At 28.3% G+C, this 25,799-nt stretch overlaps 1 protein-coding gene across 6 annotated transcripts in view; it reads left to right on the top strand.

Annotated features, from left to right (window-relative positions):
- LOC113378806 (acetyl-CoA carboxylase) overlaps positions 1–25,799 on the top strand; it is a 78,099-nt gene that overhangs the window by 45,550 nt on the left and 6,750 nt on the right. For 5 of the 6 annotated variants that reach the window (XM_026619406.1, XM_026619408.1, XM_026619405.1 and 2 more), the window contains 23 exons: positions 16,092–16,209; positions 17,155–17,262; positions 17,513–17,653; positions 17,832–18,012; positions 18,282–18,389; positions 18,466–18,560; positions 18,628–18,837; positions 18,953–19,123; positions 19,244–19,406; positions 19,838–20,000; positions 20,077–20,221; positions 20,297–20,406; positions 20,490–20,656; positions 20,737–20,948; positions 21,032–21,275; positions 21,365–21,608; positions 21,697–21,788; positions 21,863–21,940; positions 22,092–22,201; positions 22,268–22,396; positions 23,908–24,230; positions 24,308–24,476; positions 24,615–24,716. In XM_026619406.1, the coding sequence (XP_026475191.1) occupies positions 16,092–16,209; positions 17,155–17,262; positions 17,513–17,653; positions 17,832–18,012; positions 18,282–18,389; positions 18,466–18,560; positions 18,628–18,837; positions 18,953–19,123; positions 19,244–19,406; positions 19,838–20,000; positions 20,077–20,221; positions 20,297–20,406; positions 20,490–20,656; positions 20,737–20,948; positions 21,032–21,275; positions 21,365–21,608; positions 21,697–21,788; positions 21,863–21,940; positions 22,092–22,201; positions 22,268–22,396; positions 23,908–24,230; positions 24,308–24,476; positions 24,615–24,716 (3,583 nt within the window). Of the gene's footprint in view, positions 1–15,094; positions 15,194–16,091; positions 16,210–17,154; positions 17,263–17,512; positions 17,654–17,831; positions 18,013–18,281; positions 18,390–18,465; positions 18,561–18,627; positions 18,838–18,952; positions 19,124–19,243; positions 19,407–19,837; positions 20,001–20,076; positions 20,222–20,296; positions 20,407–20,489; positions 20,657–20,736; positions 20,949–21,031; positions 21,276–21,364; positions 21,609–21,696; positions 21,789–21,862; positions 21,941–22,091; positions 22,202–22,267; positions 22,397–23,907; positions 24,231–24,307; positions 24,477–24,614; positions 24,717–25,799 lie in introns of those variants that run through there. The other variant, XM_026619411.1, reaches the window with a different exon arrangement.

Here is a 25,799-nt window from a genome sequence, read left to right as displayed (position 1 = left end):
AAGATGTGAATATAAAATGCAAATCAAAATTATTATTATTTGCAAACTTGATAATATATGTGGCAAAATTTGCTCGAAATTGACTTGAATAATATTATTCAATTACGAATGAATGCGACTGACCCATTAAATTTAAGTAATTAATAAAGAATTAAGTAAGTTGGGAAAAGTACTTGTCCGCATATCTATTATTTCATAATATCGTCAAAACATTTAAAATATCATTGATTTATTAATAATATCATACGTGATGGCAAAGTACTGCATTTTTTATAGCTTTGACGCAATCGGAGAAAAACCTTAGATTAAATGACCGGTGGTAATTAATTCCAAAGTAGTTGAGTTCTATCTGAATCTGCATAATTTTACAATGAATATTATACTGCGCAGTTATTTGCCGAAGAAAAGATATCTGTAATCCAAACCATTAAAAATTGAGCTCTCTATATTAATGTAAAACATCAGTTCAGGTATTTTTTTATAAATTATATTTTATAACTGTGAAGAATTATCAGTAAGAGCATATATTTTTGGGAGAAAGTTGTGCTAATATAATAATTAAAATTTTAAAATTCATATTTGAGCAAAAGAAGTAACTTAAGATATTTTTATATTCTTTTTTGCCAGACATACGAGATGCATTTTATAGGGTAGAGGGGGCGCAAAGATCCAACTTATCTTCGAACAATTATATTGTGAAAAACAAACCAAACACACCAAAATGCTATTCTTGACGACATTTACTACAGAAAGGATGATGAGAACATGACATTTTTTTTTTATTATTTATTTATTATAATGGCATCTGTCGCAATTCATTTTGCCAACTCCAAATTTACAAAGAAACCTACTTAGAATAAAGTATCAATACCAATATTCATACAATGTAGTGTCATTTTTATAAATTATAAATCTAAATTATCCTCATTAAAGTTCATAAAATAATATATTCATTCATAATTATTTCTGACTACATGTTAGCGTGAATTTAATATTTCCTTTTAGTAGTTTTTCATCAAATTTACTTACCAAGTAAGAAATACTCACTTAGTCAAAAAACTTTCTACATGAATTAAATTTTTTATTTTATCTAATACTCTTTCCGATGCGGTATCCTTGACATTTTAAAATATGCAGAAAATTTTTTTTAATAACTTTCATATCTGAGGAGCGCCCTAAAAACAAATACTACATAGTTGAAAAGCGGTTAAAAGAAAGTACTTTCCTGGAAACTTAATACTTTCTTTTCAAATTAAAATAATTTTTTATCAATCTTTTGCCTAGAAAATAAAGAAAAATATTAAATACTCAATTTGCTGTAGATGATTTTATATAGGTGTTTACCGTTGAATATGTGTTTCAAGTATTCAAGTATTCAATTAAAATTCAATATAAATTATATTGCGTGAAGTTATTAATAATTAACAAATGAGAATTTTCTTATTTCTTTTGTTCAAAAGACTTGTTCGCACGTAATGCAAGTGATTTGCAACTTACTTTCACCAATGTCTCTGATGCACCTGATTTATGTATGCGCATGCACGTGCATATAAAATAATATTAAAGTCTGAAGTAAGATTTAATTTAATTATATTAAAAATATTTTAATTGCATGTTCAGAATTGCAGAGGATTGACGTAAAAATTATTTTGTGAATATAATTTTTATAATTGGCGGCATACGTCAGGAGTTGTTGCACACGTAAATGATGTTGGCCTGTTGATTGCGAGCGGTTAATTGTCTGATATGAAATTTATCATATTGCATAAAAAATTTATTACTTTATTTCCATCAACTTTTACGCTTCAGTAAAATGATAGCGAACTTTCGTTTATAGCCAATTGTTATATATTATTTGCAAATTTTAATTTTACCTCACACATCGTCTTTGTTTAAATTTTCACTTTTTGCATATGTGTGTCACTAAATTCCATTTGGAAGAAAACGACGTGTAAACATAAAAAATATCCGTTTCAATTTGTGTCAAGTTTATTACAGAGTCGCAGTGTGTTTGCCTTACATAACTAGATAAAAACAATCGATACTTTCTATCTTGACATGCTGTTGAGCTACATATATAACAGCGATGTACATGAAAATCACAGCATAATATATATATATATATATATATATATATATATATATATATATATTAATTAACATTAACTCGAAGGCTAGTGATTTCTTTACTCATTTCGTGACGCACAATGTACCTATTTTTTATTATAGAGCATGACATTTTTAAAGAAGGAATCGCGGAATGCCATTAAATTACATAGTATATTTTATATATAATTTTGTGTTCTATTTATTTATTAACATCTAATAAAATCGACAAAGCAAAAATTCGAAAAATTATTTTTATTATATCGATCCTTTGATCATTTTGGCATACCTCAAAAGAAATATGTATCGATGTATGTATATTTATATATGAACTTTCTGATAATCTTTCGTGAACCGATTTGTATGACTAAAATTCTAGTCAAATTTAAAAAAGTTACATATTAATGCTTTCGCTACAAGCGTCGCCTATAAGCGACATTTGCGTCACGACCTGTGTACACGAGTGTCCCTTATAGACGACAATCAGTGTGTCGACTACAGCTTCAAGATTTATCACTCTGACTGAGTGAAATTATTGAGAATTTTAATTTGTTATTGAGATGTTTAGTTTTTTAGAAGCGTAATTTTTAATTTTCAAACACATTTTTATTGTTAATGACTGAAAAATGTTGAAGTTTTGTGTATCATATACTTGGGCGACTTGCTGGCTCGTGCAGCAGTGCCACTCCTGCGGAAAACACTCTCGTAGCGAAAGGGTTAGAAATGAAGGGTTTTTTCGCTAACTTTCACGTTTTTGCGTATGTGAAATTTTAATTTCATTATAAATTTATTATTTGTTTATAGAATTGGCACAATGCACATCACTACTTTATTTATTCAAAAACGATTACATGCAACGATATAGATGTAGATATTACGGCCTTAGTCTAAAATTTGAATTGCTGTACCATATAACGCTTTGTTGTCTTAAATATATAAATAAAAAATTAAACAAAAATGCGAATCTGTTACATCTAACTATCGATATGAAAAATAGCGCCCATTTCTTTTGTGATTGATTGTTGAACTGTGTTAGATGCATCGTGGAGTGAAATATCCAATATCCAGCATCGCAGTATATGAGCATTATAAGCATTTGAGCATTATAAGCATATAAGCATTTGATTTTTAGCAGTTTTACTGTAAAAACCAAACAACATACATAGCACATATCAAAAGACCATATATACAGAGACGCATAAATGTAGAACATTATATTATATACCAAAATATAAAATATATTTTTTCAAAGCATAAGATATGAAATCAACGTTTTATTAATAAACGCGTTTATCGAAAAATGTGCTAGTAGATTATATATAAATCACTAAAAAAAACTCTTGTTTATAAATATCCATTTTTTTATTTATTCGTTAATAACTTTCCAGATCAAATCGATAAAAATAATATTTAGAAAAGAAACAATTTGAGTAAAAATTGCATCACCTCTACGTCCATTACTCGACTTGGCACTTAACTAGATCAAAATCAAATAAGAATATGCAAGAGAAAACATAAAAGTTGTGACAGTTGTGCTGTAAGATGAATATTGGACTAATAACTCATTAGTTGATGTGAATTCATAATTATAACTAATTATAAGTAGTGGTGCATGGCATCGTGCCTTAAGGCAAATTACATTAAAATAGAAAAATTTAGGCGAACTTGATGAAACTGAATTTATCTCTAACTTTTTCCAGCAACACAATCTTGTTATATTAAAATTATTCAAAATTAATTATTATAATATTTTCTTTTTCAGTTTCTTTAAAATCAAATTATGATTTAGAACTCTCTATTTGAATGTGATTTAGATCCTATATCATCTTCTCGTTAACCATTTTCTTAACAAAATTATAAATATTTTCAAAATTTTTGATATTGAAATCGTCTCACTGCTGCCTATAATTAAGTTATATTCAATTTCTTCTAAATTATATTGAATATCTATAAGTATTATTTTTATTATAATTTTATTATTATTATCATATTAAAATTATAATAGGATTATAGTTAACTACAACATTTAATTTGCATTTAAATTCAAATACAATCTTGATGTTTTTGTATGCTTGTAAAATCACGTTATTTTTTATTTTTAGTAGTTCTTTCTAATTTAATTAGAAACTTAGACTTTAACTTTAGACTTCAACACTTTGAACGCTTTTAAATATTGAACGAAAGCTTTTTTGTAAGATGTGGTAGTTCGTGAGTATATTTAATCGAATATTTTTAAAAATGCATCTCTTCTATTTTGCTAGAGCAAACTAAAAATAGAAATAACCCATAATGAGTTATTCTTTTGAACATCGCGGTGAGTCAAAGGTAGATATTGATTTGTTGAGACTATTATCAGGTCATTCGATTAAATCACTGCGTAGTCAAGAAGCGATTTTGAAATTGACACTGTCATGTCATGGGCACTTCTCAAAACATAGAATTTCACGAAATTTATTCATTTGGGCAATATAACATCATTATAAAGGAACAGAAAGACGGAAGATCTTTATTTGAAACGGCCGTAGACAATTTTTTTTATAAAGAAGTATATTTCAAATTAAATTTTGAATATCCTATGCAGAATCCAAAAATGGTTTAAACAACGGTTCTAATAGTTACAACAATTGGGTTTCAGAAATTTGGTTTGGTTTCCAATTCTAACACTGGCGCATTGTCAACACTTATTTTTCATAGCATTGGCTTTCTTTCTGAACAATATTTGTGCCTTTTTCTATTACCCTAATTTCTTCTTTTGCTCTTCGTTTTAATGAGGCATTAACCAAATATTAGTGCATGAACCATTTAGACCAGTGATTCTCAAAATGCCCATGACAACATTCAGGGGGTTCACGTTAGCGAAAACAAATTTCGGGGTCCACGAAATGAAAATGAGGGTTTACGGTAGAGGATCGCAAAACACCACGTTAATATATATTTACTTTTACTATCTATAAAAAAAGTCATATACAATATTTATAAATAGAACTAAAAAATAAATAAAAATATTGTCCTTTTGTATAAAAATGTGTAAAATGCTACTAGCATAAGTGAGCATTCTATTTGTAGTCGTAATATGGTAGATCTTGTAAAGACCCAAAATGTTGACCAAAACCTTGGCAATATTCTTTGCGCTTTTTGAGACTTTCATAGTATTTCTGGATACTAAAGATAAAAAACGAATGTAATAGTTGTAAAATAGTGATCTCCTACAAAAAAAAATGCAGATTGGACATCATTAGCCGGGAGATGTAAGATTAAATCTTATAAAATTGTTACCAAATATTGAAAATAAACATTTTTTGCTCACTTATTATTATTTTAAATTCTTTGAATAAATGTATACATACAACATATATTTTCACTATAAATATTTGATAATAAACTTTAGTACAGTTATAAATGAGAAAATCTCAGGGGTCCACGGTGTAAAAACGTTTGAGAACTTATGATTTATACTTTCGTAGGGTTAATATATCACACTTGAAAACCAATTTTAAAAAATATATTTTATTTATTCCAAATTTTAGCATATTGACTCAAATTCGATAACCCATTTACATAAATTGATATAATGCTATTATGATCGAAAATTTTCGTTTTGATTCAACGGAGCGACATTTGCATTTTAATTATCAAGTCAAATTAGACTGAATGAAGAATTATTGTATTCGAATAGTATATTTTATAATATATCTATCTTAAATAATAAGAAATATTTCAAAGATTTTTGAATTCTGACGTATCATTCACACTGCAATATTATGGTTTTAGTATTTGTACTTAAATGTATCTATTATAGCATCAAATACTTAAATCTTTAAAAACAAAAACAAAAAAACTTACATTAATATTTTTGTCTTCATTATGGAATATTTTTGTTCAATAACTAAATTTAAAAAATGAAAAAAAAGAATTTTTATAAGTCTTTAGTGAATATTCAGAAATAAATATGAACAAAATTTATTATTTTCTTTTTTAAATCCATAATTTATTTACTTGTTATTTTCTCCTTTTATCAGTTTTCATAATAATTTGCTATTCAATCGATAACCGTCATCATCTATCTTTCATCAAAATTTATGATCATCATAAAATGTTAATATAGATAAAGCTACAAAAAAGCTAAACTGAAATGCTACATGAATTTTTCTAATTCCAGTAGATTGTCTAAGAATAATTTAGTTCAAGTTTAATATATTTTTAATGATAATATAGTACTTATTTTACTGCCAATACAGTAATTATTGAAGTTGCAATTCATCATTGTAAAAAACTATAGAATCATCATTATGATATACTGAACTGTTGACGAGCAGTTTTTTCTACTTCGACGTTGAACATTGTCTATATATAATGGTATATATATATATATATATATATATATATATAATCCATCTGCATATATTCTCTAATTATTTGAATAAATATAGGTATAACTCGCTACCACATCAATATAATGAATGGAAAATCATTGTATAGCAATATAAGATCTGACATATCGCAATTATAATTCATGACGTAAATGCAAATTCAATTTTATCATTTCTCGTCATAGATCGAGTTTTTATTTTTTGCTTGTGGGATTAAATTATTTAGTATTTCGTAAATTTATAATCAGGAAATTAACCGTGTTCCTTATATAGTTTAAGCATTTTTTGAAGAAGATTTTTTTCTATTCTAATATTCTTTATTATTGAATATCAAATATATTTCTGTGATCTGATAAATGATTATTTCCACTAAATTTGATATATTGTATTATGCATCAGTAATCCTATTTTATGTAATGATTGCTTAATCTGTATTAGTTAGAATTAGCCATGATATTAACGTTGTGAAGCTTATATTTGCTCGTTCTCTTAATAAAATATTGAACTCAAAAGGACAAATCGATACTGTATTATACGATATATATATATATATATATATATATATATATATATATATATATATATCTACTAGTTGACCCGACAAACATGGTTTGCCATAAAAAATATTTCTAGTATAAAACGTTTAGTATAAAAATAACTAACCGATTGCAAATGTGGTATATAATTGAAAGCGCAGCTAACAAAAAATATATGAGTAGTTTACCCACTGCAAAGCACGCCTCATATAAATGTTCCCGGGTCATATTAATAACATAATCTAAAACTGATTATATTTAAATTGAATTGGCACATTTGAAGATCCAAGATTTCGATATATTGTTACAGCACTTTTGAATTAGTTTATTAATTTTTAAATTACAAAGCAAAATTCGATAAATCATTTTTCAATTCATTTTTAAATTACATTGTTATGCGGAATGCCAAATGAATAGATTCAGATTGAAAAAAATTGTACTGTTGTATCTTCAGATTTTAATATTCAATCTCTATTTTTATTTTTTTGCAAAAATGGCTTTTCATGCAATACATTTATCAACTATGTACTGTTTGTGCGGGAAATATTTGTACAATGGAAAAATCGGAGATGTGGACAACCCTTGATAAAAATAAATTGCTTTTTTTAATAAAAAGTGCCATTTTGGAAGAGTACGGGTCCGAATATTTTATATATGATATATATCCAAGACTAATTTAAATTCTGCTTTGTGTAGCACTATAAAATTAAAATAATTATAATAGCAGACTTGAACATTAACAATTTAGATTTGTGTAATATAAAATTGTGGATTGCATTGTCATGTAATCCACAATTTTATATTTAATGTGGTGAGAGCAAATATTTGGTAATAATTTCTATCCTTCAAAACTAGGACTATATGTTTAATTTATAGTGAATGTATTTCCTACATTCTAATAATAATTTAATAATAATTTAAAAAACTAGGCAATTCGCAATCGTTCAACGAAAAATTACTTTCAGCAACATTTTTTTTAAATTCTTCCTCCTGTCGCAATTATCAGGTCAATAAAGTTACATCGAAAAAGTATCTCTTTCTCTAATTTATTCTTCAATATTTTTCAACTCCATATTAATTTTTCATTAATCAACTGTACTATCTGTATAAGTGTAACAACTCATTACTTAGTTTACCGAATTTCTTGTAATCGGAGTAATTTAGGACATTCTGAAGCCAAAATGCCAGTTTCGATGCATTTTATTAATATGCAGATACATAATAAATAAATAGACTCGCATTCTTCTCGTAGTTTTTTATTTGATCCGAAAAACGTTGTTTATCCATAAAAAATAATTCTAAAATTTTTTAGTATAAGAATAAATAACTGTGAATGTGCTATATAAGTGAAAGAGGCATCTAACACATTGTACGGATGGTTTACCCACTGCAAAGCATGCCACATATAAATATTACTGGGTCATATTGATAGCCATTGCCAAACTAATCTAAAACTTAATTTTATTTGGACATTTGGAAATTCAAAATTTTGATATATTATTACCGCTTTATTCATTAATTCATTGATTTTTTAATTACGAAGCGAAATCCGAACATTCGATTTTTAATTATTCTGTGGCATGCATATTGAATTACTCATGCTGAAAAAATAAAATAAAGTAAATTGGCCTCAAACAATTCTAAAAAATGTTAGTGATATACAACGCTTAATTAAAAATAACTTTTTTGAACTTAAATTTAAGCTTTTAAGAAAATTTGAATCGAAATTCAATGACAAACATTCACTGACTGAAAGCGAGATTAAAAATTATTTGATTACTAAAATAACTACATATTATGAAATAGTGGTTTGTGGTAGGAGAGTGAAAATTTAGGGCTGTATATGCTTTTTAATTCCGAATTATAAAAAATAAAATAAAATGCATTGTTTCAAAATATTAAGGGTCAGCATGACCCTTACCCCTTAGGGTCATGCAGAACAGTTGTTGTCCCATTCTCAGCCATACTGAACGTGATTATAAAATTTCATAAAAATCGGTCAAACCGTTTCGGAGTAGTATTGCTACTAACTAAAATAGCAATATTATTACTCCATGTATGTTTATACAAAAGTACTAAATTTGGTTTCTTCATTCTTTAATATGCACGAAAACAATATTACTTTAAAAATATAAGGTGTTATATGTGTTGCTACTTACAAAAAGTACATATCACTGACCTTGACATAATCAATGGTTACACTATAAAACTTGCAATATGTAAGTAAAGAAATCCTCGTTTCTCGGTCATAATGTGAATCACTCGTTGTGCGAAACAATGAATTTTTAACGACTCTATCATTGTCACTTTTTAAGGAAAACACCGCTCACTGAACAAACTATTTTTTTTTATATTTTCGTTTGCTTGTTTTGAGGTATTTTATTATATTTGAACAGTTCCTGTTGGTAATGGAGATCGACTAGCAGTTCGTTTTTTAAGCATTAACGTCGGATCAAAAATTTACAACTTCGCGTGGCGAGATATTTTTTGCGGAAAAAACCACACATGCAAATTGTATTTAAATATTTTTACTTCCTTTGGATTCGATTCATTGGCGTATTGGAGATTATCTAGTTATGCTCTGTTCTTGGCAATGTAATTCTTGAATACTTCATATTTCAAGAACAAACAAAATTAATTGTTCATTTCAAACATCGTCCTTCACTTGTGGCGTAATTAATGCAATATCTTGTTTTTATAATCGTGTTTGTTGCAACTTGTTTATATATATGATGCATTTAAAAACCTCATTACTGTTGTTATCATAATTGTAATTAGTCGATTGTAAATTATCATGAATATCTTAGTTTCTTTGAAGAATTTGCATTACACTCTTATATACTTTGTTGTTCAATAATTTATAAATTAACTATCACAATATTACAATAAGGGTATGGGATTTCTTCTCTAGTGTTTAAACCGTACTGTCCGAAAATATAAAACAAAACAGTATGTTGACTTTTTAATGCACTTACAAATAATTATTTAACATTCTTTTATAAAAATATTATAGTCAACTAATCTACTAATATAATCTGCTTACCTATTTACGACAAAATGTAAGTTTGAAAGAAGTGGCCACTTCTTCAAGTTTTCAAAGATATCTCGACCAAATCAGTTAGGAAATTGAAAATTGGTATATCGGATCTTCTCTAGAAAAGATTTATTACGTTTAATAAATCGTTTATATACCAGGGCGGGGTCAAATTGTTATGGAAATATAAAGGCGCCCATACCCTTTTTTTCTATTCAATCAAAATTATAATATAATAAATATTTATTCATTTCTTGTCTCATATAAGGTGTTTCTTAACTAATCTTTCGGTTAAAAGAAATAACAATTTTTATTCGGACAGACTTTTTTTTTAAAGCTTCTCAAAATGTTTTATAATAGTTTTAAAATCAAAATTTCTCTTTTGCAAATCCGGTTAATGATATGTAATTTTAATCACCAGAATGCTCATCAATTATGAAAAACTGATGGATATTATGTAAAAGACAATTACTATTTGCGTCATTTTGGTGGACACTGCAGTATCAATAATGTTTATTTTTATCTTACTAGTTATTATTGAATATCCAAAATGCTCGCATATTGAATGCTTTTGATTGTTTACAACTTCGATGGGATTTTACACAAAGCTTATTTAAAATATTCCCAATCATTAATCGAATCATATTTTTTATCGGTAGACGTAATACAAACTAATTTGAATAATTTTGTCCGATATTTCCAACTCTTCTTATATCTCTTAACACCATTTGGAATTGCCAGTTCATTCATCGGACGTTAAAGTGAAAACATCATTTCAATTATATTATAATTTTATTAATTAATTTATTCGTGGTTTTTGTATAACTATAATAGATTAATATTTAATTTTTTAAATTATAACCTTATTAAATCTATGTTACTTTTTTCAATATAACTTAAAAGATTGTCTTCAGTGTTTAGTACCTACAATTATGTGAAAAAATAATTGTGTGATAACGAAACAGAAACTGATCTTGTGATAGACTTTAAGAATATAATAAAATATCTGAAGTTTTTATAATGACTGTTTTATGTGGCAATTGTTCTCAAAATTGGTGCGATCGACAGCGTGCGGTTCTCAAACCGTGACACCGTCTGATACTGATGCCAATACTACTATTGATGATCAAGAAAGATCTAACGAAAAATCTGAAGTTGCATTTAAGGAAAACGAGACGAAAGAAACTGAAAATATTCAAGTGGACGAACAAATAAATATAGTTCGGGGTCAATACAAGAAATTCTTTATAGAGCCAGTTAGAGACCTTGTCATAGCTAAGGAAATTAAATTAGATTCGAATTTGGATCCAGAACCAATAAGTGATAGTATTTTCAATAGCCGATTCATAGATGAAGATAATAACGTGGTACATATAAGCAGATTTACAGTAATACCCGTTAAAAGTAAAGAAACGTTCACAGACATTTGCTTGAATGATACATGTGAAACGAATAAAATTAATATTGTAAATACACTTGAAGACGATACATTGCTATTTGCGAATAAAACGCAAAGCTTAGAATTTATTTCGTACAGTAGTTCTTCTAGTGACATTGGGAAAAACCCCAAAGAAGTCGAAGGCAATTATTCTGAACTGTCAGGAAATAAACAATCTAGAAATTTCAATAAAAACGAACGACCATCAAAATACATGCATCAATGCGATGAGGACGAATTAGAGGCAAATCTTCCAGAAAAGTTACCAGACGAATCAAGTAAACAAATAAAGTCTGATGATAAAGTTGTGGAAGTAGAGAGGCCGATAAACGTATTGGAGAATATAGAAAATACAAATAAATTAAATGCGAACATATCAGATAATCAAGATATAATACGAAATGACAATATAATTGAGAAAGAAATTCAGCGAAGTAACTTTTTATTGGAAAACACTGACACTCAAATTGCGAATGCAACTGATAATACTTCGAAGTCGCGCTCATATCAAAATACACCATTTTCTGAAGACTCTTCAAATTATTATTTCCAAAGTAAATCAGAAATAGATAAAACGACTCACGAGCTTGAAATTTCTGCAAATAATTCTGTTAAAACCGTAACTGCAAGCGAATCAAAAGAAGAACTTTGTAAGACGATAGATTATCAACCAGGAGAAATCAATTCTTCAAAAGTGGATCAATTAACGAATCAAGATCTTTCATCATCTTCTGATGTTAATACCCAAGTCAATCCAAATTATTCAACAGGTGATGATATAAACAAAGAAGGTGCAGAATCTGTATCTTCAAAAAATACATATCGTGATATATTAGATAGATATAATCCTTTGGGAGATAAAAGTGATACATCCATCAAATTTACATACGAATACACTTATCCAAGACCCAAGTACAAAATGTTGAAAAGGAGAGCTAGTAAGCGTTTTGTATTATCTGAAAGTGGAGAAGAACCAACTTGGGGAAATGAGAAAAGCACGGACCCGAAAACTGTTACTCAAGATGCGACCACGACTGCGACTGCAACTGCGAATTTGACCGCCAATGCATCGAACAATATTAAGTAATAATCTTTTTATTTTTATTTAATTTTATTTAATTATATGATGTTTTGAAATATTGACCCTTTCAACTCGGTTGTCCCCCTGAGGGGACAACGTAAGTCTAGCTTATCACTCGACTCGGCTCGTCTCTTCTCTGATAATGAGGCACGCAACAGTTTGTATGCACAATGACTCAGTTCGTATTGAAGCGTCGAATTCTTTAGATAAAGGATGAGTAACCTGCGGCACGCGGGCTTTATGCGGTTCTTTAAATATTTTTCGGCGGCCCGTCAAACATTTTTAAAATAGAATTTTATTTATTTCATTAACTTTCTTCCATCAATAAATTATACATAATGTATTATCCAATTTTTGTTGTTGCATTAATTTTTGAAATATTTACTGTTTTTAATTTAGTATTTATATATTATAATGTTTATTACTTTTTATCAAGCTTTGTAAGTAATAAGTGCAGCCCCCTAACAAAATTTAAAAATCAAATTCAGCCTGTGAGTTAAAAAGGTTGCTTACTCTTACAAAGAATAGATCTATGCAGTGATAAGACAGTATTTTTTTTTTTCAAAATTTACTATTGGTTATTTTCTAAATATTTTTAAGCTCTTTTATTATATAATATTTTTTTCAAATACAGTAAAACGACCGAGAAGCAAATTTTTCTTCAAAAAAGGTAGAAATATGAAAATATAAAAACGATTATTACACTTTTCTGTGGAATGATTAAAAAAACTGTTACGTCGCTAATTAATTATAAGGACACTGGAATCAACCCGATATCTTTTGGAAATTACTTTAAAATTATAATATACTGCTGAAAATAAATTTCCATATTACTGCGAATGTATGTTCTTCAATGTCCGTAAATTCATATAACGAAATTGCATAGTATACACAATAATATCAAGTTTACAGGTACGTTTTTGTCAGAATGCGGCGCCGAATTGTTGATAGATAACGTACTAATCGGTGCCGAGTGGAAAGAGTTAATATATATACAATACATACAACTAATTATTGAACTAGAGCACTTGCTATTATTCTTTTTAAATAAATATTTTTCGTATATTATTTCATTATTCTTTAATACATTACAGTAAGATTTACAACACGATTAACGGAATTTTCATCTTCTTGTTTAAGCCTATTAATTATTATTTATAAAAATAATAAAATGATATAAGATAATGAGATTTTTTTTAATATTGATCTATATGACACTTTACACGAAATGGCATATTTTTATGAAAGTTTCTATTTTTGTAATCATTTTACCAATTTTATTGCGAATTTTATAATAAATATTTTATATTATTTGTATAAATAAAATAAGATTTTACTAGTGACGAAATGTTAATAAATATATTTATTTTACATAAATGCAAGAAATAGGAAAGAGATAAAAATTATTTTATATTTTTATAAATGACAATTTTTATTATTTTTATTTATATTAAGATATGCTTTTTATTATATATCGATAACTCTACATATATATGTTATTAAATTTTGCAATGAAAAATTAAGCATTTACATAAATCTAGGTTCATCCTGAAAAACAGTTTTTAACTTCTCGATGGAGAAGTTTATTTTTATCAGCAAAACCATCTTGCTAATTTTATTTTCTCTTGACGTTTGAAGTCATTCTGAATCGTTTAAGACCAAATTTGGAAGAAATAGGCGTGTGTGTATTCTTTCGATGTTTTCTCAAAAACCGGCTGAACCAATTGCAAAAATTTAAGTCATTCGGTGAAACTCGAAAAAACCAGCGATGATTATTCTACAAGACGACATATATATATTGGGCTGGTTCTTGAATGGATGAATCTAATAAATAAAAAAACAATTAGTTCTTTTGTAGATGTTTAATTATGACGTTTCGTAATTGTACAATTGTGTTGAACACTACAACCATTAAAAAATTTAAGTAAAAATTTTCAAATATTTTTCAATAATTCTTTTTGCAAGTGCTTTTGATAAAAAATAAGTAATATTGATTTATAGCTCAATATTGCTGAAAAACCTGATGACGGTACTTTATCTATATATTATGATCGAAATATATTTTGGTTACTACAGTGGCTCCCAATCTGTTTGTAGCATCTCCCCCCTTCTTTAAAAAAATGTTGCGCACTCCTCAATTTTTTTAAACAACTTAATTTCATAAATACTCAAGTGATAATATAATTTAATTCAGACTACAAATTAATATGCAATATTATGTTAAAATATAATTATATAGTATAATATATAATTCTAAAATTTAATACAAAAATAAATAAAAATGTATTCGTTTATTTTTTTATATCGCTTCAAAATTTTGGGTTGATTTTCGAAAATAGAATATTGTAAGCAGCCATATGGCTCCGCTGTAACAGCCTTGCGCCCCTTTTAGGGCGCGCCCCACAGGTTGGAAACCACGGGTCTACTACGTTTGACAATTATATTTTGTATATATCTTCATACTTCATAACTCTTGTCAAAATTGTAAAATGCCGCTATGTTGTCAATCCTAATCTAAGAGTTAAATGTTCAGTTAGTTGTGTATTCCGCAAATGTAAACATGTTTCCTAAAAGCACTTTGGCCATTAGTAAAACTAATAATATTCGCAAAAGTATTTGGACAATAAGGTAGTAATAATACGTTTAATAATAAGATTAATGAATGTGTTTTTTGTCTTTACTATGCGGAGACTAGAAACATATATGAAATGATTTATAATAAATTGTACAAAGGTAATACCTATTTGTATCATCTGCTGAATGCATTTGAGGGTGTTATGATTTGATCATGTACAAGTGTGACTATTTCTAAAAAATTAAAATTTATAAATTAAAGTATGCTTTAAAACTATTTTGCAAGTTTTTACTGCATGTGAAACGTTTTAAGACGTCTTAAATATTTTTTCATTTGTTAAATACTTGCAAATACTCGTTCTGTTATATCATTGATTGAACTTGAATCAACAATTTGCGCACAATATTTTGAATATTATTACACATATTGGAAATAAAAAAAAACTGAATTTTGCAGATACAATTCAATTTATTCAAAAGATTTATTAGTACTACATTATGAGTATTACTAGTTTAGTCTGTGTTTATATTTCACATAGCGATGAGTGTTTTCGAATTATCACATGTACAGCGAAAAATTTGACGATTATATCATTTCTTAAAAAATATTAATTCATTTAAATTATGTAAGAATTGTACATATTGTAAAATTAAATGATTTATTCATTTTATAGTGAACCTGTTGTTGTTCAACTTATATGCCATGCATTATAGCAATTGTTCTAAAACTACGGTATGCTGACGATGAATATAACTTGATGGTCGTCAATTCAATATTTGTTTGATCAAATTATATTCAAAATTTTGAATATATTTTGTGTTTGTGTATATATACTAAAGTTAATTAAGTTAGTATTATTATATAATTAATATAAATTAATTAGTATTATATAATTAATATAAATTCAATTTAATTATTTAAATTAGTATTACTAAAAATAATATATTGCAGGCCTAGTATGTCTCATGGCACTGGGTTGGGAATCGACCCATTGCTCGAACGCGATTTTGCTGTTGCCACCCCCGAAGAATTTGTTAAACGATTCGGTGGAACGAAGGTTATAAACAAGGTATGTTTTATAAGGGTAGTTGTTAAATATTTATTTATTTGTTGTATTATATTAAATATAAATTTGATTAAAGTTTACAATATTTTACCTATTTTGTTATGAAATGTAAATTTAAATTGAATTAATTGCTTTATAATTATATAGCCCCGAGATCTATCCCCGTTACGAACAACTTGGTAGCATGCAGTAGTGATACACATTTTCACTTGAATATATAGATCCTAACATTTCTCGTACATCTGGGGTCTGGACCCCAACGCCATCTTTAGAGTCAAATCTGAAATTCTTAGATAAATATCTTTATTTTAAGCATCCAATATGAATCTATTTTTTTTTAAATACTATAATTGGGTATTATTTTTGCGAAAGAAAAACTTAGTTATCGTTAAAATTTCTGTTACGATTTTTTTTTTAAATAGACTATTTTTTACTAGGTCGCTCGTTTCCGAGCATTTTTTAGACCTTTAAATTTCTGTTTACATTTAAAAATGTTTGTTGTCGCATTATAGATAGTTCAAATTCCTTTTTTTTTTTCTTTTTTATTAATCGAGCCAATAGTTTTATTATAATGTTTAATCGGTGTTTAAACCCACGGCGAGGGTTTAAACACCGATGGGGTCTGCTGGACCCCATGTGTATGCCTCGGTACTGGGCTGAGGTGGGTACGAGAAGGATTGACTATATTAATAGTTTTTTATAAGAAATGTAAATTTTAAATATAAATTAGCTCGTCTAGGGTATTAAATAATACATTAAATCTATCAGATAAATTCTAATAATGAAACTCTATCAAATATAGGTAGGTTTGCCATCTAAGTACAGCGTAAACGGCAGTTTCAGTTAAAAATTTGATCACAAAAAATTAAATTATTATTTAGATAGTTCCCCAATAATAAATAAAAATAATATGTATTATATGATTCTCATAATTCATTTTATTTTTAGATTTTAATTGCTAACAATGGTATCGGTGCTGTAAAATGTATGAGATCTGTCCGAAGGTGGTCCTATGAAATGTTCAAAAATGAAAGATCCATCAGATTTGTTGTTATGGTAATATATTCACATTTTTATTACTAATAATTTTTGATACGTCAATGCAAAAATAAATTAAAAATAATTTAAAAATGTTGTATTTATATGTTCATTTTTGAATCGAGGAAAACATTATCAGTATATTTTAATTTAACTGTAGCGCAACAGATTAAGAGGAACTTTATAAACCTTTAAAAATAACTATATCAATTTCAAATATTTTTTATTTTATTTATATATCAATGGTTTATATTAATACCATCTTTAGGTTACGCCTGAAGATTTGAAAGCAAATGCAGAATACATAAAAATGGCCGATCATTATGTTCCTGTACCTGGAGGCTCAAATAATAACAATTACGCAAATGTAGAATTAATTTTAGATATTGCTATAAGGACTCAAGTGCAGGTATCTAATTCATTTTCTATTTTTGACTTCAATTATAATTTGATTTATAATATATATATATATATATATATATATATATATATATTAATAATATAATATAATATAATATATATATTTTATTAAATGATGTACTGTGATCACGGTTCTGTTCTGTTCTAATTTTAATTTTCATTATCAGGCCGTGTGGGCTGGATGGGGTCATGCTTCTGAAAATCCTAAATTGCCTGAATTATTACATAAACAAGGATTAGTGTTTTTAGGACCTTCAGAACGCGCTATGTGGGCGCTCGGTGACAAAGTCGCGTCCAGTATCGTTGCCCAAACCGCAGAAGTTCCTACTTTGCCCTGGTCCGGCTCTGGTAGGTTGACTAATTTATTTACTATAGTTCTTATGAACTAATTTCACATTATTGAATAGTAAGTATTGTATAAAAATCACATTATTTGAGGTTGTCGATATTTAGTAATAAATATATAAATATTGGTTATCAATAGGTAGATACTTTGTTACGTATATATCTGTATGGATATTTATGATAGTTTCAAATAAATATAATTGCACATTTGATAAAAATATATTCATTTCTTTATAATTATAATTATTCAATATTTGGATCAATTACCTTAGGTTTGAAGGCGCAGTACAGCGGGAAGAAAATTAAAATTTCTAGTGAATTGTTTGCCAAAGGTTGTGTTAATAATGCGGAACAAGGTTTGAAAGCAGCCATCAAAATCGGTAAATTTTGCAAAAATGTTATCTTCATTCTAAACTTAAATAAATGTATTTAAATCCATTAATCATTTTTCATCAGGTTTTCCTGTTATGATAAAAGCTTCTGAAGGCGGTGGTGGTAAAGGTATCCGTAAAGTTGATGGGCCAGATGATTTTCCAGCCCTATTTAGACAGGTTTGATTTTCATATATGGTTAAAGATGAATTGAATTTAAAACGTGAACAATATATTTATTGCTTAGGTACAAGCTGAAGTTCCGGGTTCGCCAATATTTATAATGAAATTGGCTAGCGGAGCTCGTCATTTAGAAGTACAGTTGTTAGCTGATCAATACGGAAATGCCATATCTTTATTTGGAAGAGATTGTTCCATCCAGAGAAGACATCAAAAGATCATTGAAGAAGCTCCTGCCGTTGTCGCAAAGCCTGAGGTCTTTGAAGAAATGGAGAAAGTAAGAAAAAGTTTTCAGTTTTGTTTATAAATGTGTTTTTTAACTTGTTAAACATTTATAAAGCAAAACTTTCTTTAATTTTTAAAATGGCATAATAATTAATTGAACTTACTAGGCTGCAGTACGTCTAGCCAAAATGGTGGGATATGTAAGTGCTGGAACTGTTGAATACTTGTATGACATCACTGGGAATTATTACTTCTTGGAGTTGAATCCGCGTCTTCAAGTAGAACATCCATGTACGGAAATGGTTGCTGATGTAAATTTACCTGCCGCTCAATTACAGGTATTTATAATCTACCTATTTTTTATTCTATAGCTTACAAATATTTTAATAACTACTAATTTGTATTGTTTTTAAGTAAATTTATAATATTGTATACTAAGATATTATAATCGATTACAGATTGGAATGGGTATACCAATGCATAGGATAAAAGATATTCGTTTACTTTATGGTGAATCGCCTTGGGGTACTAGTGTTATAGATTTTGAAAATCCTAGAAATAAACCGCGTCCTTGGGGCCACGTTATTGCTGCTAGAATCACATCTGAAAATCCTGATGAAGGTAAATTAGAGATTTTAGAATTCTGCAAATTGAAATAACAAATAGTTTCAAAGATCCGATAAAAAGTGTTCAAAAAAACGCCAGTGGGAGGTCAAAAATGATCATTAGACTTTTTTACATTAAATTATCAGATATTTTATAAATTTTAATAGTAAGTACAATTTTGTTTACATTTCTGGGTTCTGTACCAAGGTTAATAATGTTTAATCCTTACACTGCGACGTGGCGATTTCGCGTACTTTATTTTATCTCTAACACAGTTATTTAAATTACACTACATTTTATTAAAATTTTCTGAAAAATTATAAAGCTTTTAAAAACCTTAAATTACGAAAGTTTCAGCAATTTGCATTGAGACGCAATGCCATGCATCACTCGTTCTATATGTATGTATTCCACATATATTCAAAATGTATATTTACTTTTCTAAGGTTTCAAGCCCAGTTCAGGAACAGTGCAAGAACTAAATTTCCGTTCCAGCAAAAATGTATGGGGTTATTTCTCTGTAGCTGCATCTGGTGGACTTCATGAATTTGCCGATTCACAGTTTGGTCATTGTTTCTCATGGGGTGAAAATAGAAATCAGGCTAGAGAGTGAGTGATTTTTAATCTAGACAATGTCTTCAACGCATAAATCATTTCTTTAAAATCTGACTTCCTTTTGTTTTAGAAATTTGGTTATAGCTTTAAAAGAATTGTCAATCAGGGGTGATTTTCGCACAACAGTTGAATATTTAATTACATTATTGGAGGCAAAGAGTTTTGTTGATAATAGTATAGATACCGCTTGGTTAGATGCTTTAATTGCTGAAAGAGTAAGTAAACTAAAGATTTTATCCACTCGATAGGATTTTCATTTTTATAATAATCTTTTAATAATTTATTTACAGGTTCAATCTGAGAAACCTGATATTCTTTTGGGAGTTATTTGTGGAGCACTGCATATTGGGGAAAGAACAATAGCTGAGTCATTTATGAACTTTCAAACTTCATTAGAAAGGTATATACTATTTTTTCTAACACTACTTATATAACAGCAGTTATTTTTTTTTTTGGTTTATATTAGATTTTATTAATTTTCAGAGGCCAAGTGCAAGGCTCGAATACATTAAAACATATAGTGGAAGTTGAATTAATTTCAGAAGGTTACAAATATAAATTACAAGTAGCCAAGTGTGGCCCAAATTCATATTTTCTCGTTATGAACGGTTCATTCAAAGAAATCGAAGTTCATCGATTAAATGATGGAGGTTTGTTTATTGAATGCTATTTATAAATATTTATTCTTACTTCAAATTTATTTTATTTGTATTTTTGTTATTGTTGCTAGGTATGCTATTGTCAATTGACGGGGCAAGTTTCACGACATATATGAAAGAAGAAGTTGATAGGTACCGTATCGTTATCGGAAATCAAACATGTATTTTTGAAAAGGAAAATGATCCTTCAATGTTGAGAAGTCCTAGCGCTGGAAAGTTAATCAATTTGCTTTGTGAAGACGGCGGCCACGTCAATAAGGGCCAACCATATGCTGAAATTGAGGTTTGCCTATTTTATTGTTCTAAGGGAAATTAATATTAAAATAATTAGCCTTATATTTCTAAGAAAGAAATTGATATGTTTAGGTTATGAAAATGGTAATGACCTTAACGGCTTCAGAAGCAGGAAGTGTAGTTTTTGCCAAACGTCCAGGTGCAGTTCTTGACGCTGGTTCGTTAATTGCACATTTGGAACTAGATGATCCCAGTTTGGTTACCAAAGCTCAGCCTTATAGAGGACCGTTTCCAGAAACAGACGGAAACAACGCTCCGGAAAAATTGCATAGGATTCACAGCGGATATAAAGCAATATTGGAAAATACTCTCGCAGGTGAGATTAATTATTTTTAATATATTTTATAAGATATTTTATTTTGAATAATTATTTACCATAATAATATTTGTGCGTTTTTCACAAAGGTTATTGCTTGCCTGATCCTTACAATGCTCCTAGATTAAGGGAGGTTATTGAAAAGTTTATGCAAAGTTTGCGTGATCCCAGTCTGCCATTGTTGGAATTGCAAGAAGTAATAGCCACAATTTCCGGAAGAATACCACTCTCAGTTGAGAAAAAGATCAGAAAATTGATGAGTTTATATGAACGAAATATTACTAGTGTTCTGGCGCAATTTCCTAGTCAGCAAATCGCCAGCGTAATTGATAGGTGACAAGAATGTTTTATTAAATATATAATATTTTAAATTGTTCAATTTTGAATTGATTTTTAATGTAATTGTTTTTCCTTCTTATAGTCATGCAGCGACTTTGCAAAAACGTGCTGAAAGAGATGTATTTTTCCTAACCACACAAGGAATTGTGCAATTAGTACAAAGGTATAGAAATGGTAAGCTCTTTCATTTTTGGCTCTTGTGAATAATTAAAATGAAAATTTGTTCAAAACTTGTTATATTTTGTTAGGTATCAGAGGTCGAATGAAGGCTGCTGTGCATGAACTTCTGAAACAATATTATGCTGTGGAGAGTCAATTCCAACATGGTTTGTAAAAAATATATATTTTAAATGTTTTTAATTACATATTATTATTCTAAATGAAATATCTTCCAAAAGATTGAAATTTTGTTATATTGGTATGATAAATTAGATAACAAGATAATTTAGTTCAAATTATTTTTTATGTTTTCTGCAGGTCATTATGATAAATGCGTAATGGCTATTCGTGATAGAAATAAAGATGATATGGCAGCTGTTACAGCAACTATTTTCTCACATGGACAAGTTGCTAAGAAAAATTTATTAGTAAGTTGAATAAAGAAAATTAATAATACCAATAGAAGAAATTTTAAATAAATTTATTTTGAATAGGTAACATTACTTATTGATCATTTATGGTCTAATGAACCGGGATTGACTGATGAACTAGCTACTACTCTGAGCGAACTCACATCTCTGAATAGGGCTGAACATTCCAGAGTAGCTTTGAGAGCTAGACAGGTCTGTATTTATTTTGTTTCTATTCAACTATATGAACCAACCATGTTATATATATATATATATATATATATATATATATATATATATATATATATATATATATATATATATATATATGGAAAATAGTGTTATTTTCATAATTATTAGTGATGTATTTAAAAATTTAATTTATGATATGATATGATATGATATTATATATTTAATTATTATGATTTAATTTAATTCAATATTAATACTATTTTGGAATGGTTATTTTTAAAATGAACTAGCCGGCCCGACAGACTTCGTCCTGTCAAAAAAAATTGTAATGTGGCGGTGTTTTGTGCTTATCTTTTTTCTATTCTTTGCAAAAAATTATCCTGAACAGAACCGTCACCCTGGTAATAATTCGGTGTGAATTAAAAATAATTAAATAAAACACTATAAGCATTTAAAAGTAAGTAATTTTAATATTACAAATCATAATTCAAAAATCAGTTCAATTTTCATTGTAGTGCTTTGTGATAAACGATGTTTTTTGTTTGATTACCTGGCGCATAGACAAACAAATCTGATGGTTTTCCAATACGGAAACAAACAACATACAATTTTCCATGTGAGAAACATGGGTTTTCTAAATTAATACCACAAACACTTAATGATACCATAAACGCACTGGAAACGCATTGGGATGCATGGTGCGAGAACATCTTCTGCTTTATTCTATCCTTTGAATATAGTCGGTCGATATTTCGCAACATTATAATTGCCGATCCAACCTTTAATTGAAGATTGTGAGGTGACAATCCTAGCAAATCCAGCGAGTTTAAAAACTCCGGTGGATCGTCTTGGTTAGTTGCCGAATCAACTGTTTCGCCTGTAATTTGTTCTTGAATTTTGAAATTTAATTAATTTACATCAATGTTTTTGGCTGCCAATATAGCTTGATTAATAGAAAGATATTTCTATGTTTATATAAATATATTCAAAATTAGATTATCAAAAACTACACAAAATGTCATGACATAGATCATTGTTTACAAATTGCATTGCCTACTCGATTAAAGAAGAAAAGGGCTGTTTTTAGGGTTTTCCCGGCAATTATTCGATTTTTTCTCGCCGTAACAACCATCCTTGGACTTCAACGAACATTTTAAAAGAAGAATTGGCCAAATTGGTCCAGGCGTTGAGTTATGCGCTTACCAACACATTTTGCGATCCATTTTTATATATAAGATGTATTTGATTTAAGGACCTTATGATACATATGTAATGTATTATAAGGTCTATATATAAACTCAACTTATATATGAGTTGATCAGCTTTTGTTTTTAAAAGGTATAGGGATATCTATTTTTTAAAATTTGTATTTTGTTTTTATTAAAACAAAATAATAATTTTGTAGGTTAATAATTTTGTAGACCCATCAATATAATATGCATGTAAAGTGGTGCTTCTACATATACACTAATTTACAATAAGAAAATATCAAAAATAGCACAATTGAAATAAAACATTTACACCTTTTTCAGGTACTGATTGCAGCGCATCAACCTGCATATGAGCTCCGGCACAATCAAATGGAGTCGATTTTCCTTTCTGCAGTCGACATGTATGGGCACGATTTCCACCCTGAAAATCTTCAGAAACTAATACTCAGTGAAACTTCAATTTTTGATATATTGCATGATTTCTTCTATCATACAAATAGGGCCGTTTGTAATGCTGCATTAGAAGTTTATGTTAGGAGAGCGTATATTAGCTATGAATTGACGTGTTTACAGCATCTTGAACTCAGTGGAGAAGTCCCATTAGTTCATTTCCAATTTTTACTACCTTCTGCACATCCTAATAGGTAATTTGATTCTTGTATAGACTTACACTTAAATTTATATTTTTATTTTTATTTTTATTTATATGATTTTTTTCTAGATTGCCTGTTGATGGAAATATGGAAACAAATCAAGCTGTGTCAGCATATGACTTTCAACGAACTGGGTGTATGGCAGCATTTGATTCTTTTGCTCATTTTGAACAATATGCTGATGAAATTTTGGATTTGCTAGAAGATTTCTCAAGCCCTGCATACATTAACGCAAAGGTTTGATAAATAATGAATTGATTTTATTAATTAGTAAAACAAGTGTTTTATTAACTTTTTGCAACAGTATTTGAACGAAATTAATTCAGTTCATGTCTAGAAATTAGATAAATTTGATATAAATTTTTTATTTAATAGGTAATGGAGGCTGTGGATAGCGTTTCAGAAGATAGAAATTCAACATCTATTAATGTTAGTTTATCCGAACCAACAACAAGGCCGGCTTCTGATTTACCAGAGGTATTTAGTTAATATTTAAAATAATATAAAAGTGCAAAATTTTTTGCCAATGAAGAATTCTTAACCGATTTTGAAAACTTTATAACCTTTTGCATCAGTTTACCCACGGCGGGGCGTTTTTTCGTAATTAATTGTTGAAAAAAAAATTTTGACGGTTTTGACGAAACTTTGTACGACGAAAATATAAGAGGCTTACGATAAGCAAGCGGTAGAGCTATAATAATTCATGAAAGTTTGGAATATTTACCGCGCGCTTCAGAGATTCTAATTAGAATCTACGCCATTCCTTCAATGTTCTGTAAGCTACTGTTAAAGTTCACACTTTAATAAAATACATTTTTAGAACATGAAGCAGAATGAAATGAAATGGGTTAAATAAATCAATTTAATTTAAATAATTACAGATATTATGGGTATGTTTGAGTGATATCAATTATAAATTTTATTATTTTTAGTGAAAACAAAAATTTTATTTTCAACAGTTCAACTTTTTTTTTAATAGCTGTATCTCAATTTTTACTGATTATAAATTGATTATATTTTTACGTAGCGGGAAGTTCGTGCAATTTACCTTAATATAAAATGCCACTTGCAACTACAGTGGTGGTACCCCGGCATACGAGTTTAATCTTTTCTACGCCCATATCTCGAAGTAATTTTACTTATATAAATACATTGAAATGCCATTAATTCGTTCAAGCACTGTGATTTTTGTTAAGTTTTTAAACAATAAAAATAAATTTATTTTTTGTAATGTAATTATTGTTTTTTTCTACCCATTAATTAATTATATTGCAGAAATGAGTTGTGACATGTTTCATTGAACAACTCCCATACTCGAACTGATGCAACTTTTTGGAGGTGATTTTTATTTACAAACTCTTAAAGTTCAGAAAGCTGCTTATAAATTATTATAAAGCCCTTAGCTCGAGTTTAATCCTTTATCAACTCAAAATCCGGTATTTCGAATTTTGCTTGTATGTCGAAGCAAAGAACCGGTTATTTGGCGGCTCGTATCTCAAAACACTAACATGGCTCGAAACATTCGTATGCAGATTACTTATTAGTCGGCTTGCACTGTAA

The sequence above is a fragment of the Ctenocephalides felis genome, unplaced genomic scaffold, assembly GCF_003426905.1.
Source record: "Ctenocephalides felis isolate EL2017-DRISC unplaced genomic scaffold, ASM342690v1 CF-g0.4_SCAFFOLD_01886, whole genome shotgun sequence".
Taxonomy (NCBI): Eukaryota; Metazoa; Arthropoda; class Insecta; order Siphonaptera; family Pulicidae; genus Ctenocephalides; species Ctenocephalides felis.
Note: the sequence above shows the minus strand (reverse complement) of the source record. Positions and strands in the feature narration are given on the sequence as shown.